We start from the raw sequence: 18,897 nt of genomic DNA on the forward strand, positions 1-18,897 counted from the left end.
CCCTACCACTGAGGAAGTACAGTTCCCGCTCAGCCCAGTCAAAACTGTTCGCTGCTCTGGCCCCCCAATGGTGGAACAAACTCCCTCACGACGCCAGGACAGCGGAGTCAATCACCACCTTCCGGAGACACCTGAAACCCCACCTCTTTAAGGAATACCTAGGATAGGATAAAGTAATCCCTCTCACCCCCACCCCCCCCTTAAAAGATTTAGATGCACTACTGTTCCACTGGATGTCATAAGGTGAATGCACCAATTTGTAAGTCGCTCTGGATAAGAGCGTCTGCTAAATGACTTAAATGTAAAAATGTAAATGTATGGTGGTATTATACATTTTGTATTGTAGATATGTAGTGGTGTAATAATGTATGATGTACTGTTTTATCTTTAGTTTTATGTGTGAAGCAAGTGTGTTTGGACCCCAGGAAGAGTAGCTGCTGCCTTGGTACCACTGGCTGAAATCTGTTGATTTGTATCTATGGCTGTGGATTGACTGCATTGTTTGAATAGAATATTGGCAGTTCATTTGAAAAATGTATGGAATCATTCCTCCAGTAGACACACAATTTGCAACTTAGACCCCCTACTTTTATAGTAAAATAGATCCTGTTACCAACTGGTATTGTATATATTTATGAACTTGTTTTATAACCTTTGATACCAAGTGCGGCGGCAGGGTAGCCTAGTGGTTAGAGCGTTGGACTAGTAACCGAAGGTTTGCAAGTTCATATCCCTGAGCTGACAAGGTACAAATCTGTCATTCTGCCCCTGAACAGGCAGTTAACCCACTGTTCATAGGCCGTCATTGAAAATAAGAATTTGTTCTTAACTGACTTGCCTAGTTAAATAAAGGTACAACATTTTTTTTTTAAGTCTTGCCAATTTAAAGCCAGTTTCTCATGTCTTGGTACTTGTATTGCCCAGTACAATGAGAAATCTATGTGCCACTCTCTAAGGCTCTTCTCAAATGTACTTTTATTGGGACTGTTGTCTGTGCCCCAGATTCCAGCCTCTCCCTCTTATTCAGTTCCTTGTGTTCTTGAAAAACGTCTCAACCCTCACGTCTATGTCCTTGACCATAATCCTCCTTTGTTTCAAGTGTTTCTCATACCCACTCGATTGCATGGACTTATCCCACAATGCAAATTGAATAATGATATTTTATCACAACTCAATCAACATCCTCCAAAACGCACTACAATATAGCTCACATCCAAACATGTTCTGACCCTTTGAAATGGGTCATTCATGTAAATCCTATTCATTTAAGCTGATATGATAGTAAAGCATTCACGCCAAGTGTGCTTAAACATTACACAACAAGCAACAACACACTAGATCAAATCAAATTGTATTTGTCACATACACATGGTTAGCAGATGTTAATGCGAGTGTAGCGAAATGCTTGTGCTTCTAGTTCCGACAATGCAGTAATAACCAACAAGTAATCTAGCTAACAATTCCAAAACTACTACCTTATAGACACAAGTGTAAGGGGATAAGAATATGTACATAAAGATATATGAGTGAGTGATGGTACAGAGCAGCATAGGCAAGATACAGTAGATGGTATTGAGTGCAGTATATACATATGAGATGAGTATGTAAACAAAGTGGCATAGTTAAAGTGGCTAGTGATACATGTATTACATAAAGATGCAGTAGATGATATAGAGTACAGTATATACATATACATATGAGATGAATAATGTAGGGTATGTAAACATTGTATTAGGTAGCATTGTTTAAAGTGGCTAGTGATATATTTTACATCATTTCCCATCAATTCCCATTATTAAAGTGGCTGGAGTTGAATCAGTGTGTTGGCAGCAGCCACTCAATGTTAGTGGTGGCTGTTTAACAGTCTGATGGCCTTGAGATAGAAGCTGTTTTTCAGTCTCTCGGTCCCAGCTTTGATGCACCTGTACTGACCTCGCCTTCTGGATGATAGCGGGGTGAACAGACAGTGGCTCGGGTGGTTGTTTTCCTTGATGATCTTTATGGCCTTCCTGTGACATCGGGTGGTGTAGGTGTCCTGGAGGGCAGGTAGTTTGCCCCCGGTGATATGCGTTGTGCAGACCTCACTACCCTCTGGAGAGCCTTACGGTTGTGGGCGGAGCAGTTGCCGTACCAGGCGGTGATACAGCCCGACAGGATGCTCTCGATTGTGCATCTGTAGACGTTTGTGAGTGCTTTTGGTGACAAGCCGAATTTCTTCAGCCTCCTGAGGTTGAAGAGGCACTGCTGCGCCTTCTTCACGATGCTGTCTGTGTGGGTGGACCAATTCAGTTTGTCTGTGATGTGTACGCCGAGGAACTTAACTTACTACTCTCTCCACTACTGTCCCATCAATGTGGATAGGGGGGTGTTCCCTCTGCTGTTTCCTGAAGTCCACAATCATCTCCTTAGTTTTGTTGACGTTGAGTGTGAGGTTATTTTCCTGACACCACACTCCGAGGCAAGGCTGTTCAATTCCGGTCCTGGAGGGCCTAAACACCTATAGACCAGTGTGTGAGGTGGAGTCTGCATGCCTCCATGCCACAGTGTCATGCCATTTTCCTCAGTTCCGTGAGGGGGCTGACAAGTACAGGAGACCTTGATGTTCATTATCCAGGAAAAGAGGAGGAGGAGGTGGGGTGCTGTGGTTTCATGAAAGCCTCGTTGCATAAGGGAGTCTGAATTGTAAAACAGCTAGCTGTGTGGAATAGCAGGGTTTCACAACCCTAAGGGTACAATTGAGCCAGGGTAAATAACGTGGAGGTCTATGAATGGAGGTGTATGAATCTGTATCTCACAATTTATCCCCAATGTTAGCCTTGGACACAAAATGGTGGGATGACAGAACAAGTGTATAATGTTTTCTGAAGTTATGAATCACTATCTAGCCAAGGGTTTTCCAACCCCGTTCCTGGAGAGCTACCCTCTGTAGGTTTTCGCTCCAACCCCAGTTGTAACTAACCGGATTCAGCTTCTCAACCAGCTAGATTCGGTTTGTAGCGAAAACCTACAGGGTTGTAGCAAAAACCTATAGGAAGGTATCTCACTGGTCACCCCCAAAGCCAATTCCTCCTTTGGCCGTCTTTCCTTCCAGTTCTCTGCTGCCAATGACTGGAACGGACTGCAAAAATCACTGAAGCTGGAGACTCATATCTCCCTCACTAACTTTAAGCACCAGCTGTCAGAGCAGCCAACAGATCACTGCACCTGTACATAGCCCATCTGTAAATAGCCCATCCAACTACCTCATCCCCATACTGTATTTATTTATTTATTTATTTTTCTTGCTCCTTTGCACCCCAGTATCTCTACTTGCACATTCATCTTCTGCACATCTATCACTTCAGTGTTTAATTGATATGTTGTAATTACCTCGCCACCATGGCCTATTTATTGCCTTACCTCCCTTGTCTTACCTCATTTGCACACACTGTATATAGACTTTTTCTACTGTATTATTGACTGTATGTTTGTTTATTCCATGTGTAACTCTGTTGTTGTATGTGTCAAACTGCTTTGCTTTATTTTGGCCAGGTCGCAGTTGTAAATGAGAACTTGTTCTCAACTAGCCTACCTGGTTAAATAAAGGTGAAATCAAAAATAAATAAACAGAGTTGGAGTTAAAACCTATAGGAAGGTATCTCTACAGGAACAGGGTTGGAGTTAACCTATAGGAGGGTATCTCTCCAGGAACAGGGTTGGAGTTAACCTATAGGAGGGTATCTCTCCAGGAACAGGGTTGGAGTTAACCTATAGGAGGGTATCTCTCCAGGAACAGGGTTGGAGTTAAAACCTATAGGAAGGTATCTCTCCAGGAACAGGGTTGGAGTTAAAACATATAGGAAGGTATCTCTCCATGAACAGGGTTGGAGTTAAAACCTATAGGAAGGTATCTCTCCATGAACAGGGTTGGAGAGCCCTAATCTAGACATACAGCATATCATTGATCTTCCCATCCTTTCTCCTCCTCAGATGCGCCCCTTATTGACCGGGAGGAGCTGTTTGTGCAGAAGCTGCGGCAGTGCTGCGTGCTCTTTGACTTTGTCACGGACCCTCTGAGCGACCTGAAGTACAAGGAGGTGAAGCGTGCTGGCCTGAATGAGATGGTGGAGTACATCACGCACAACCGCGATGTGGTCACCGAGTCCATCTACCCAGAGGGTGTGATCATGGTAAAAAGAGATCCATGCACCGACTGTACATAAACCCTGACAAAGTGTGGAAGGTTTTGGGCCTGTATTTAATCACCATGTTCAGGGGAAGGTTGTGGGTGTTAACATGCTGTCAAGGCCCCCCTGTCACCTCAGTATGCCACATCCTGACTCTGTGTTCAATGACTTCAGCTTAGCCTGGCTCAGGATTCCACCCAGCACAGTAGGGTGAGAGAATCAGCATCAAACCCTTGAGGAGCACCCAAAGGTCGTTTTATATGTCAGTGATAAGTCAGATTGAGCCAAATCCCCCTGGAAGCTTCTCTTTTCTGTCTCTTTTCCCCCCTGGGCTATTATATGCCTCTCTCTTCCCCCTATATCTTACTTCCTGGGGTATTCTCCCTCTCTCCTCCCCCCTGGGGAATTCTGTCCCTCCTCCCCCTGTTGTACTCTCCCTCTCTTCTCTCCTCTGAGGTACTCCCTCCCTCTCTCCTCCCCCGGGATATTATTTCACCCTCTTCTTTCTCTCTCTCCTCCCCCCCGGGTCATTCTCTCCCCCTCCGCTTGTGACAAATTTGAGCATTGTGCTCAACGAGTAATAAGCGTGCATTGGGAAATGTTGAGCAATTATTCATCACAAATTATAGCCCATACATCTGCTCTTCCGTTGAGCATCTCTGAATTGTTGGCCATGCACCACAGCACTGGCCTCATGTGGATCTCCCCCTCTGTATATCGTTCCCCTTCTTCCTCTCTTCCTCCTTCATCCTCCCTTTCTCTCTCCCTCGCCCCTCCCTTCTCTCTCCCCATCCCACTGTATATCTTTCTCTTCCCCGCTGTCCATCACTGTCCCTCTTTCAAAACTACCACCTCCTGTTCCCTTTCTGCTGTCGTCTCTCCCTCTCCCAGTGTTCTGTAATGAGGTTGAGGTTGGGCGATGGAGCTGTGGAGCCAGGCAGGCTATTTCCAGCCTCTCTCTCTCTCCTCAGTGCCGAAGGGGCTCTGTGCTGCGGCAGCCTCAGGCCGAGACAAGAAGCAGGTGCCGGGGAAGCGTTGCGTTGCGTCAGCTGCAGGGATGCAGGCAGAGGGATGCTGCTCAACTGCAGCTCTCCCAGTGGTAGTGTTAGCAGGGCTAACCTAAACAGCCTTTAAACAAGAGTTACCAGGGTTACCTTATAAACTGACCTTACTAGGGTCTTTCTCATTGGTAGGCAGAGGAGGCCAGGGCACACTGTGCTCTGATCTTATGAAAGTCGTTCCTTTTGTGTGGTATCAGATTATCAGATGGGCTGTGCTGTGTTTTCCTAACACTTACAATCGGATGGCAGCTTTAGAGTTGTTGATTGTTGCCATGTTGATTGACATCTCTCCTCTGCCCTGTTCAGTTTTCAATCAACTTGTTCAGGACCCTACCACCATCCTCCAACCCCACAGGGGCTGAGTTTGACCCAGAGGAGGACGAGCCCACACTGGAGGCTGCCTGGCCACACTTACAGGTAACGTGTGTGTGCGTGCACATGTGAGTGTAAGCGTGAATATTTTCTTACATTTGAAATTTAGACTATCATTTTTTTGACTTTTTTTAATACTTTTTTCCCCCCCTTCAGTATTTTCAGCCTCAAATCACACCAACCTTTTATCTCAATGTCTTCTTTTTCTTCCCTCTAGCTGGTGTATGAATTCTTCTTACGATTCCTGGAGTCCCCTGATTTCCAGCCTAATGTCGCTAAAAAATACATTGACCAAAAGTTTGTACTGTCTGTAAGTATCCCTCTCCTCCAACAAAACACAAACTTCACTCCCTGTAACTGCTGAGCTGTTAAAATATTTAATTGGCAGTATGTGTAATATCCTGGCACCCAGGCAGTTGGGAATTATGCTGTGTATGTGTGTTCACTCATACCTTGGCCAGCTTCCGTCTCCCACCCACACAGTAGAGAGACATGAGAGCTGAGAGGGAATTAGCAGGGATCACTCTGCTCCATCTGACCACATGATGCTTCCCATCCACCACTGCTGGAAATGAATGTTAAGGACTTGAGTCAGCCTACTCACTTTCTGAGTGCTGGCCTGGGCTCCAAACACACATGGCCTTGCATTATGTTATGGCAAAACCCAGCCTCTATCAAATCTCATGGCAGTGTCATTTTGTTTTCACCGCACCACTTAATACTTTGTGCTACATGTTCAGGAACATTTTTGTGTATCAGTGAATGGACTATTTGTCTGACGAATAGTATATTTTCTACCTTTGCCTGATTGAAAAATGTTTTGCCTCTACAATTGCAAGTGTCCCATTTTGTATCTATTTTATTGAGTAGTGCTAGTTTCTTGAACGCATATGCCTGATCATGTCCCTCCTCCACCCCCACAGCTCCTGGAGCTGTTCGACAGTGAAGACCCCAGGGAGCGGGACTTCCTGAAGACCATCCTCCACAGGATCTACGGCAAGTTCCTGGGCCTCCGGGCCTACATCCGCAGACAGATCAACAACATATTCTACAGGTGAGATATGGCTTTTACACCAGTTATGTCTGTCCATAGAAATAGAATTACAGGTACACCCAATGTGGCTGTCGGTCCACCTAACACAGGATGCTGACTTGATTGGGGAGATGCCCGTTCTAGTTATTCTGTTTCTATGCGTCTGTCTTGCAAGCAGCTACATCCCCCGCCATTGAAATCTATTCACAGAGTGTGAGTGAGTCTGTCTGTTCTTGGGAGGATCGATATGTAACCACAACAAAGAAAAAAACTGCAAGGTTGTCAAATGTTGAGGTTGTGTTTGATGTATGTAAGAAGATGTGTCAGTATATCTGTTATCTGTGTAATGTAATCGATAGTTGACCTTGGTCTGGTCTCATATTGCAGGTTTATATATGAAACGGAGCATCACAATGGAATCGCAGAGCTCTTAGAAATCTTAGGAAGGTGAGTGCACACTGCACAGTGTACTATCCCCTCAACACATGCTCTGTTCCTATTCATCTCAAACAAATCTTCCATTGTCCCTTATCCCCAGCATAATCAACGGCTTTGCCCTGCCATTGAAAGAGGAGCACAAAATGTTCCTGATCCGAGGGCTGCTGCCGCTTCACAAAGTGAAGTCACTCAGCGTCTACCACCCCCAGGTATCGCAGTGCTCTGAAAGCCCCCCCCACACACAGCATGAGGCTCAGACGTGCCTCTCATTTAAGTTCCTGCTGATATGCTCTTACTCATACGACTTGTCTCTCTCTTTATCTCTCCACAGCTGGCATATTGCGTTGTGCAGTTCTTGGAAAAGGACAGCAGTCTAACTGAACCGGTGAGTTTAATACTCATCACACAGTGAAAGGGCCCTCTAGAGGAAGTTGCCGCCCCTGTTTTGACGTAATTCCTGTCCTAGAAAATGCTTGGATTTGGTTCCACCTCAGAAGAATGACGTAGGCTCCTAATATATACATATTCACGAATTGGGGGTGGGAACGTCGTGATGATTTCAACGTGGAGTGGAGAAACAACAACAAATAGGGCACTGACAGTCACTGAAGCTAGCTAGAATGCTAACCTTATCCAGCTAGGTATCTTGTTAACCTTATCTAGCTAGCTAATATTATCTGTTTTTGCTGGGGGGGTTTTACTACACATTTTCAAAAAATTATCCAGCTGGCTAGGCTATGGTTGGTTCTGGAGCTGAATTTGTCAGAAGCATTAGAAATTGTTAGAAATAATAAGATGAAGCTCTGGCAATATCTATTGAATGGTTTGGGCTAGAGATGTATTTTTCTATGTTGTATTGGACACGGTGAAAACCTTTGTTGGGCTGTTGATAAGCTTTCCGGCTGTGGTACGTCAAAGCCAAGTCAGCCCGTGCTCTTGGTTCTCACAGGTGAAGTGAAATGATAGGCTACAATGACTTTGCTCATGATGCACGCCGCAAATGATATCAACACCCTGGGGCGGCAGGGTAGCCTAGTGGTTAGAGCGTTGGACTAGTAACCGAAAGGTTGCAAGTTCGAATCCCCGAGCTGACAAGGTACAAATCTGTTCTGCCCCTGAACAGGCAGTTAACCCACTGTTCCTAGGCCGTCATTGAAAATAAGAATTTGTTCTTAACTGACTTGCCTAGTAAAATAAAGGTAAAAAATAAAAAAAAGGGAGAAACACTAAAACACCAATACAAATGTAACGACAGCACAACAAAACAGATAAACAAGTTCTTTGAATAATTTTTCACGGGTGCCTTTTTCATTATAGGATAGACACTTGTGGTTTCTAGCTGCACCAATCAAAGCAGTGGAGCGTGTAGTGAAGCAAAACTTTAGTGGTCAAAACCATTCATCTTGGTGCGACGGGGGAGTGGGGTTGCAAAATGCATCATATCACGCAATTATACCATTTATTAATGGTTAGATATGATTTTTTTTCATCCAAACTAGCTAAAATATATGGATTATGAAAATGTTCAGTGGAGGTGCAAAAACATCGATTTTTTGCTGTTGTGGGCGTTGAATGTTAATTTTGTGTTAATGATTTGACCCTGAGGTGATCATGGGCCTGCTGAAGTTCTGGCCTAAGACCCACAGCCCCAAAGAGGTGATGTTCCTCAACGAGCTGGAGGAGATCCTGGACGTCATCGAGCCCTCTGAGTTCGTCAAGATCATGGAGCCGCTGTTCAGACAGCTGGCCAAGTGTGTGTCCAGTCCACACTTCCAGGTACACTACGCCTGCCTCAAGCTCACTCACACTGCTGTGTTTACTCATTCTGCTTCACCAAACATAACAGAATATAAAATTGCCTTCAGGAAGGAAAAATAACTTGTCATGTCAATTGAAAGTAATTGGTATTTGATAGAGAAATTCTAAATTACTCTATGCTTTAATTGCCAAAACCAATTTCACACTCGTTTCTATTCATTAATGAGGTGTAAGTTCATTAATTATGCATGAAGTAGATCGAGACCAGTCTTAAAAGCCAGGTAAAGAGCGTTTAATTCCAGAGAGTACTAAATGCTTACACACATTACCACAGGTTATAAACTGAAAATGACGTCAGCGTTTTCCAAACGTTCCGTTTCACAAACAGAGGGCCCCTCTAATTCTCAAGCCTCCGCGTTATCAGCACGAAGTCAAGGCCAGTCAGCATAAATCAACATTCCCGACCATTTTGGAGATGGTCCGTTCCCACCACCTGGAGATTTGTACAACTGAATGAACTTAAAGAACAGACCTTCATTGTTACTAAACTTCCTGACTACATTATATACAATTGTGAAAGGGAGCAAGAGGGACAGTACATTATAGCATTTGGACTAGTCAGTTTCTGATTGGAATGTATACATAATTAGTCATTTCAAACATATTTTCCTCTATCAATCCTCCCTTTGATCAAATATTATACATTCAAATCTTCAAAATAAAAATATTATTATAAATGTTTAACCGACACTTCACCCATCTTCAATCAAATCTAACCTTAACTCCAACTGTTTTTAAATCTGCATCAGAATCATAACTCCTCTTTCAGGATTCTTTCTTTTTTTAAAAAATTTTTTACAATCTTTATCAAAAAACTGTTTAATCATTGAAACAAATTACAATCTAATTCCCCTTCATCTCAATACTATTCTCATCAAACATAAATTCCCCACAAATGACAGATCCGGATTCGTCCACTTCCTCTGTAGACATGCCTTCAGTCCTCCACAGGTCAGAATCTGGAATCGGCCCATAACGCACCATCTGCAGGGTCATTGATCTTTCCAGAGTCCTGGAAACAAGGCCTCGCACACAGGGAATTAGACAACAGCCGCATAAAATTAAAACAGTCATACAGGTAGATACAGCCCAAAACACCGTGATTACAACACTTTTCCATTTTCCAAATGTACTATCAAACCAATTAGTCAGGGAAGGATCCACCCCAGAGTTTTCTGCCAACTCGTGAGCCAGGGTGGTCAAACCAGCTAAGGCGTTGGTCACAGATCCGTCCGGAGCTGTGTTATTCGGGATGAAAGTACAACACATGTTCCCGAAGATCACACATACTCCTCCCTTTTCAGCCAATAACATATCCAATGCAATTCTATTCTGCCAAGCCATCAGGCTGGTTGCTTCAGTCTGTTCTGCCAACCCTTTAATCGCATCTCTGGAATAATTGATAAAGCGCTGTTGATTATAATAAATATAATTAATCCAGTCTACATTCTTATTGAGAGTAGACCACCAAAAAATACTTGACTCTAATCCTGCTAGTATCTGATTTCTTGCCTTGAACTCATCCGGCACCCCTCGTGGAACCCCAATGTTATCAATATATACTCTGTCGTCAAAAGACCCAGATGGAGCATCTCTTCTCTCTCGTTTTGGCTAACTTCATGTCTTGGTGTTGTATGAGTGTAAAAGGCATTCCTAACCCGTCCAATCAGTCAAACTCATTCCCCCGCACAACCACCAGATGGCGACACTGGCCCATTTTATTTCATTGAAATCCCCAGAGTTCAACCAGCCTGTCAATTCAGACATGGTCTCGTCAGTGGTCATTTTCTCTGTACCAACTTGGTTCCTGGGGATATAAATAGTGACAACTGTCATTATCTGGCATTCCTGCTTTCATGAACAGCTTTACCATACATGCCATTCCCTTAGGGGAATTAATTCCGTTCAGTGGAAAAGGGATAGTTGTTAACTGGTGTTTAGCGTTCGCACAGACATAACATTCTTCTTTAGCCACTGATCTGGCCGTATTGAATCCATTCCAACCATAAGTTGGACTCCCCAAACCCAGTCTCCACTTCTATAACTTCTTTGAGGTCTTTGGTCTGAACTATTCGTACCTTTATACAATACTTCCTCTGTTCAGGAACACAGTCCAAAACGCCAACCCTTACTATACTCCACCTGGTCCCAAATTGAGTGTATGGGTTTACGTAGCCATCCCTTTCAGTGTGAGCTATGACCTGTCCACGATCAATATGGTGATTTACACAAATACTTCCCATAGAGTCCCATGGTTCTAGACTGCCAAGGAGTGAATGAACCCAATTGATCTACACAAAATTCTACTGAGAGATCCTTGCCCAATTCCACCCTCACTTCCTTACTATTTTGTTTCAGTGACCTTCTGAGAATCTTAGGTAACATCCCATTTCCCTCATCTAGCACATGAGTCAAATTATCCTCTTTGGCACTTTCCGGGGGATCATGTTGAATCAGGAATATGGCCCCCACAATAAAACAGCTCAGGACGGTCAGTGCGCACGTGAAGCCCCACCCTCTCCCCGAGAACATATCAACAGCCAGAGGCCAAGCCATCACTTCACTTCTATGAACGCTCACAGCTGGGGAAAGGTCGGGTATAGGGAATCTTCAGAAGGAGTTTGACCCCCGTTCCATATGGGTCACGGTTCCTCTCCTTCTCCTGTGATCGTCCGACAGTGCTAGTGTGACTTAACCTCTTACAATGTGTGATATGTACCCAGGTAGCTCTTTCGGCTAATCTCACAGCGAAGGCAGTCACCAGTAGTACTTGGAATGGTCCCTCATACCGAGGCTGCTTCCAGTTTTTTTTCTTTTTCGTGATTGGATCCAGTCTCCTGGTTGAATCTCGTGTGCCACCTCCCTCTGTAGTTCTCCTGCTGGGCATAAAACTTTTGACCATACAGGTTTGGTTAATAAAACAGTTTCTTATTCGTCAAACCAATTAACATTTATTTTTATTTTTATTAGTTAATTATCCCGTAGGTCACATCCTATTCTAGAACACTATTTACCCATCCCCCTTTTGTTACCTGGCTCTGCCCAGGTAACAACCTTGCCTTATTCTTATACAATGACTTAGATAAGATTTAGTGAATTATCCTTATGTCTGAAATTCCATTTAGGATGTTATCTTTTCTCTTCCTGGCCCCCCCTCTAACTTCTCTGCTCTCCAACCTTCAAGGTCTCTGCAGTGCGGGGGAGGGCTCCTCTGTATGTTTCTCATGTTTTCCAAATTTGAACTACATGGGAACTACAAACCCATGGACCCTCTTTTAGAAAAAAAAACATGTCTATGAGCGGCTTTTCTCCAAATTCCTTAATCAATCTATCTTAATCCTAACAATAATCCTAACTCCTCATAGATGTCCTATATTCCTGTTAAATATAATACTATTTAAAAACTTATAATCTAATAAATGCTAACCATATTAAAAATCCTTCCTACACTAACAAGCCCTCTCCTTGGGGACCCTCAGTATTCTATCTGACAATAACATGGATTTAATACCTACACGGTATGATGCAAGCAGCACATCACATTAATAACAAATAATAAAGTTCAACAGTACTCCCAGGTTTCCCCATATCATGGAAAACCTATCCACCTTTGTGGGATTCCCTATGCCATAAGGATATCCTCTTCTCCAGTCCCAGAACTGTCCCAAGTTGGTTATCATGTAATCCCCATACGGACACCCTCCCCCATTACACAGGTAATGTCCCCCGTCTTTTGACACTCCTGTACACGGGTGTTAAAATCAAATAAAAATACCTCAATTTCTTCCCTGCCCTGTTGGCTCAAAATATGTTATCTTCCCCTATTTATTCTCAATGATGAACATGACTTTCTCTCTGTTACAATACAGACTTCCTAATAGCCCATTCAAAAAAACCTCACAGCTAATGTTATAAGACAGAATCCTGAACCACTTTCTCATTTGCGGTTCAAACAGTAATTCTAAACCCTCAACCAGAACTGCTTCATTTCTAATGAATTTACCTTAAAACTAGTAACTCAATATGACCCCATTCATTATACAAATGACTCTCCCCTGGGGCTGATCAGACCCCAGAAGCCAGTCATGATAAGGTCAAAAGGTCATACCATATTAGACATAAAGATCCCTTTTATCCTTACAATAGAAATAGTCACCTGTATAATTCAAACCCATAAAAAAAACATCTCATAAGGTTCCATATGTGAGCGTGTCTCTTTAAAATCTCCTTGCACTAAAACAAATCGTTCTAACAGTTGTTTTATATATATATAATTTGCAGACCTTTTTCAATTTGGTCGTTTAAAGCTGCTCTCTCCCCCAAAATTATAATCCCAGGAGGCCTCTAAAAGTGACACCACATCCCTAACTATCATTCACTAATGCTACCTCGAATCAGAAACTCAATAAGTGAACTATAACTAAAACCTAATGATAATTCCCCTTTGACTCAAATCATTAATCATAAGTTTTAAACATCGTCTACGGATATGTTTACTTAAATGACCATGCTACCTTTAGATACAATTCACCCGATTACATTATTATCCAATGCATTACTTTTTCTCTCTGCCGCAAATGTCGTACATTTCGCAGTGTAAGGAATCCGTAATTTAATCCCCGATATTTAATAAATATGCGTTTGCATTCCCTCATGGCTTTTTTAATTTACTTACTTATGGGTAACTTTCATCCGTTCCGGAACAAAGAGTTCTACCTAAACCCGCCAGAACACACTGTTCAACTAAGTTAAATCAAACCCAAAAATTGACTATAACCAATAAACAAATAAACAAAACACTTTTATCTCAACTTCTGAAAGGTTTACTCGAAGCCTCGATACACACTCTAATAGCCATACAGTTTGCTCCGTTATTCCCAGTCTTCTGGTGACAAAAGTGTCGCGCTAGTGACGTCATCATCAAGCGCTCAATCTGCCAATTCGTAGCGACTTCAAATGAATTGTAAATAATTCTTGTTCGATTAACCAAACCTAATTTTTCACATCTGTTCAAATCCTGAATTATAATTTACCCCCCCAACCAACATCTCTAAATTCGCCAATTTTATAAAAGCTTTTTGATGGGCATAAATCATAATTGTCTCTTTGTTATCATTTAGAATCCATTTTGCTCTAAATACCTGTCTCGTCTTTGACTTAGTATTTTAATTACAACTCTATTCCCAATACGTTATTCACTTGTCTAATTACAACTCAGACCAGCATTAGCGAGTGCTCGCCCTAAAAATGCCTTGTCTCTGGGAACAGGGAAATCCCCTTAACCCAAACATTTACTCCTACAACGACACCCAATAATTCTTATGATCCCTTCACGTCGTTCGTTTTAAATCTCTTGATGTTTCATGTAACTTATTTTTCTCTCTTTGAATTGTCGTCCCACAATATTTTTTCCACTGTCATACACTCAAACCACTGTGATTACCGTGCACTGTCCCTTTAAGATAAGACTTTTCATTTGGAGAACGGAAATCAGATCATTTTTAGAATACGTTACTTTTTGTTCAAATTCACTGGTGTTACCTTAACCAAAGATCAATAATCAGAAAAACAATCACAACTTCTTACGATTAAACTATTCTTACCTAATTTATAGTCCAAAGCGTTGCACTATATAGCCCCATTGAGTGTCTAGCAATTCCTTTGCTTGGCTGTAGGCACAAATCTGCCCGCCTTTGTAAAATATATATTCCCTATTCAGATTGAGTTCAGTTTTAAATTCTAATCATCAGAGTCAACTCAACCGAATTTCTCAATTTACTATACCCTAACATTAAACGTACCATGTTTTTGTGTTAAACTTCTCATGTCAATTGATTCATAATTAGCCGTAACGTCCAGGCAGGCTTGAATTGTATCTCTCTGGTATCCCCTCCATTTAACTTTAGGTAACTCTCTTCTATGATACATCTATTTAATTACGACTCTCATCTCAATACATTATTCCACCAGATCATTTTAGCGTTTTACATTGACATTGCCTCGCCATTATTTTTAATGACTTCTTTTATCAATTCTATCTAGAACACATAATATCCGTTCCGTTATATCTTTTGCAAACACTGGCGACCGTATTTTTCAGGCAAAACATGCAAATAGGTCAATTACGATCTAAAATCAATTTTAGTTAAACGGGAACCGAACCGTGGATTACCGTAGGTGAGACTGCCGCGCTCACCATTCCCCTACCAGCACAATGGAATTTGACTGAGACTCTCCGCAAATATACCCATTTTCACAGTTATCTGAAGTTGTTACTCCGACATCTAGACAACAGAAAATAACCCAAATACAAACGCCCAACGTTTTCTCTCAGTTTAGGATTCTCATTAATCTAAAGTCTGACATTTAACTCACCCGTATACAGTAATCACCTGTTCCGTTTCTTCCCACGGAACCTCAACCACACGATCACTTTTCACTATCAAGAACACTGACTACCAAGAACCGGGAAAGACCCCCATACATACATCGCTCGATCTCCCGTCAGTTCTGGGGCTTCTTTCGAGGCCTTTCTCCCCATTCTTAATCCTTACCGTTACTAGTAGCTATGGTCTTTAAACACTTATCTATGCCTTTCTATATAATTTTAAATTCTATATGCGTGCAGTTCTATAAATTTGTAATTTACCGTTACTTAGTTACTTCTAGTTACTATTCTGCTTGCCATGTGTGTGTCCCTTTAAAAATAATCAGTATGTATTTTCCATCTCGGTCGGGTGCGTTTCTCATGATTTAAGTTTAGCTCTTTTATGGAAATCTTACTCTACTAAAGTCTGACATTAAATCTCACCCGTATACAATACATTACTGTTCCTTTAGGACTTTTACTAAAATTGTCGTTCCAAATCAGCCTACTTGTAGGGTTGACCGAAGACAAAATAGACCGAGTCTCAAAAGTTTCCGTCCACTCGTCGTTCAATCTGATATTAGTTTTCACCCGTATATAGCGATCACTACAGTAATCCCTATTCCTTTAGGACTTTGAACTAAAATATCGCCCCAAATATAGCTTAATCTGTAGAGTTGATTGAAAATGACCAACGGAAAAGCAACTCAATTGTTCCCCATAATCTAAATAAAGACCTTTATATCTATGGGGTCACTTGTTCCGTCTTTCCGCTGGATACATTGTTCAATCTGACATTTAACTCACCCGTATACAGTAATCATCGTTCATTTAAAAATAATCAGTATGTATTTTCCATCCTGTGAACCGCGTCCATAGAAGACTTTTGATCGGACATCACATTTTCCCCATAGGATATTCCTTCTGGGACATTCAATCGTTAATGTCTCGAATCTCACTAATCTAGACTAATCACTTATCATTTGATATTAATTTCTTTCAGCATTGTACAGGTTCATTTATTCTGTTCGCCTAGAATTACCCTGCCTTCTCACCAAGCCTAATTTATCCTCACCTGTTTTAACATATCTATCCGCTACTTTCCGCAGTCAGCTTCCCATATACAGATAGACTATTAGGTAAAGACTTTATTTAGGTATGTTTATTGAATTATTGGCCATCCTATTTGTACGGAACAAGCGTCCTAATTCTCCAATGCGTACTATATCACTCCTTAATAATCCTTGGCTTGCAAAACCAGGCCGTATTAAGCTCTAGTTTATTTGGTGGTAGTGCACCTTACCTCAGGGTCAATTTCGGACCCTGCTTCCTTTTTATCGATATCCTGGTTAATACCCCCGGTAGAAACCCATTTTATTTGTTCGGAATATTCAAGCACCTATTATTGATCAAATTCAACTCCTTCATAACATTTTAATCAATAAATATCCTAAATAATCCCTCCCAAATTCGAGAATAAAGGCTACTTTACCTGCTGCCGACTGGGAAAAGCACTGTTCGTTGTATCTAGTCACCCTTCCTGTCCTCCGTGATAATACGCAGGCCTGTTTTAATTTTGAACCTCAATTCAGAGGTCAGGTCTTTAGTAAAACGAGTCAAAAACTCGTCCGTGCACGATTTCCAGCGTATTAACTTCAGATAACAGGGAGAGGTTTTTAGATCCGGCTCAAAGGACCAAATTGATAGAGAAATTCTAAATTACTCTATGCTTTAATTGCCAAAACCAATTTCACACTCGTTTCTATTCATTAATGAGGTGTAAGTTCATTAATTATGCATGAAGTAGATCGAGACCAGTCTTAAAAGCCAGGTAAAGAGCGTTTAATTCCAGAGAGTACTAAATGCTTACACACATTACCACAGGTTATAAACTGAAAATGACGTCAGCGTTTTCCAAACGTTCCGTTTCACAAACAGAGGGCCCCTCTAATTCTCAAGCCTCCGCGTTATCAGCACGAAGTCAAGGCCAGTCAGCATAAATCAACATTCCCGACCATTTTGGAGATGGTCCGTTCCCACCACCTGGAGATTTGTACAACTGAATTAACTTAAAGAACAGACCTTCATTGTTACTAAACTTCCTGACTACATTATATACAATTGTGAAAGGGAGCAAGAGGGACAGTACATTATAGCATTTGGACTAGTCAGTTTCTGATTGGAATGTATACATAATTAGTCATTTCAAACATATTTTCCTCTATCGGTATTAGAATCGAGTGCGATATTCGGTCATGAACAGGAACTTTACAATACCCACAATAGAAGAAGACCACTTAGATGACAAGGGGTGTATTGTCTCTGATTGACTCCTGTGTTGTGCTCTCAAGGTGGCAGAGAGGGCGCTGTACTACTGGAACAACGAGTACATTATGAGCCTGATCAGCGACAACGCAGCCAAGATCCTCCCCATCATGTTCCCTGCTCTCTACAAGAACTCCAAGAGCCACTGGAACAAGTACGACCCCTGCAGCCAAGTCAATTGAAAGATCAATGCTCCTGCTGAACTTGCGTGCATCCAAAACAAGCCTGGCTATTAGGACACTGGGTTCACATTTGAGAGAAGAAACCTATGAATAGTTGTAATGGAAGAAAATACAATTTGCAAAAGTGCAGAAATATTTTTCTCCCCCTGAAAATAGGACGCTGGATCCTTTTGAATATAATCCATCAAAACATTTGATGTACAGCACTCGCTGAAATATGCATTTCAATGATTCATTGTATGTTAACTTGCACATATTGCATTGTGTTTACATGCCCTTCCTCTCTTCAGGACAATCCATGGGCTGATCTACAACGCCCTGAAGCTCTTCATGGAGATGAACCAGAAGCTGTTTGATGACTGCACCCAGCAGTACAAGGCTGAAAAACAGAAGTGAGTCCACTGGGCATGTTCAAAGAGGACATCTGCATGGTCTTCTAGTAAATCAGCACCTTCCTTTATTCCTGTCTGGAATTATTGATCCTCTCCCTCAAAGCACAGTAAAATGCCAAGCTAGCTGATTTCCTGGTTGGCTCCAACTCTGTAGTTTTTGTTGTTGCTGATGTGTTTTCAGAGAGAAGTGCAAGCTGAAGGAGCGTGAGGAGGTCTGGCAAAAGATAGAGGAGCTGGCCAAGCATAACCCACAGGTGATCCCTATGGCAGGATGTCAAAAACACCACTACCCTATCCCCATGCATTGTGGAACATTCGCATCACGTTGTTCTAGGGAGTAGGCTCAGGAAATGAGACACTGCAATTTATTTCCATATACACATTTGTAGATGGACACTGCATAATTGGATTTGCCCCCAAAAAGTGTACTGTATGTAGTATCAAATTAATGGTGACCTAGCAACACGCATCCTGTCTGTTCTGATCCTGCAAATACAGGTAACTGACAAAATAATGGAAACACTTGAGTAAATGAGGGATACAAAGTATATTGAAAGTAGGTGCTTCCACACAAGCGTTGTTCCTGAGTTAATTAAGCAATTAGCATCCCATAATGCTTAGGGTCATGTATTTTGGAAAGAAGTAGAGAAGGGTGCTCAACCAACGTAAGTCGAGGTGCAACCAAAAAATGTAATCATCATTGCAAAGGAAAAGGCGCAACACTCGCTCACCATAAAAACATT

The 18,897-nt window shown here is 42.0% G+C and overlaps 1 protein-coding gene and 1 long non-coding RNA gene across 3 annotated transcripts in view; one reads left to right on the forward strand and one right to left on the reverse strand.

The window, feature by feature from the left end:
* Positions 1-18,897, forward strand: part of LOC115135219 (serine/threonine-protein phosphatase 2A 56 kDa regulatory subunit delta isoform-like) — a 64,985-nt gene that overhangs the window by 38,785 nt on the left and 7,303 nt on the right. For both annotated transcript variants that reach the window (XM_029669677.2, XM_029669676.2), the window contains exons 4-14: positions 3,970-4,169; positions 5,534-5,644; positions 5,817-5,909; positions 6,523-6,653; positions 7,020-7,079; positions 7,171-7,279; positions 7,402-7,455; positions 8,676-8,846; positions 17,607-17,734; positions 18,053-18,154; positions 18,336-18,408. In XM_029669677.2, coding sequence (XP_029525537.1) covers positions 3,970-4,169; positions 5,534-5,644; positions 5,817-5,909; positions 6,523-6,653; positions 7,020-7,079; positions 7,171-7,279; positions 7,402-7,455; positions 8,676-8,846; positions 17,607-17,734; positions 18,053-18,154; positions 18,336-18,408 — 1,232 coding nt within the window. The remainder of the gene's footprint in view (positions 1-3,969; positions 4,170-5,533; positions 5,645-5,816; positions 5,910-6,522; positions 6,654-7,019; positions 7,080-7,170; positions 7,280-7,401; positions 7,456-8,675; positions 8,847-17,606; positions 17,735-18,052; positions 18,155-18,335; positions 18,409-18,897) is intronic.
* On the reverse strand, positions 9,099-14,773 carry LOC135573683 (uncharacterized). The gene is made up of 2 exons (XR_010464835.1): positions 13,564-14,773; positions 9,099-11,779 (listed from the first exon to the last, which is right to left on the reverse strand). It is a non-coding gene; the product is annotated as an uncharacterized LOC135573683 (long non-coding RNA).

Source organism: Oncorhynchus nerka, linkage group LG10 (assembly GCF_034236695.1).
Source record: "Oncorhynchus nerka isolate Pitt River linkage group LG10, Oner_Uvic_2.0, whole genome shotgun sequence".
Lineage (NCBI taxonomy): Eukaryota > Metazoa > Chordata > Actinopteri > Salmoniformes > Salmonidae > Oncorhynchus > Oncorhynchus nerka.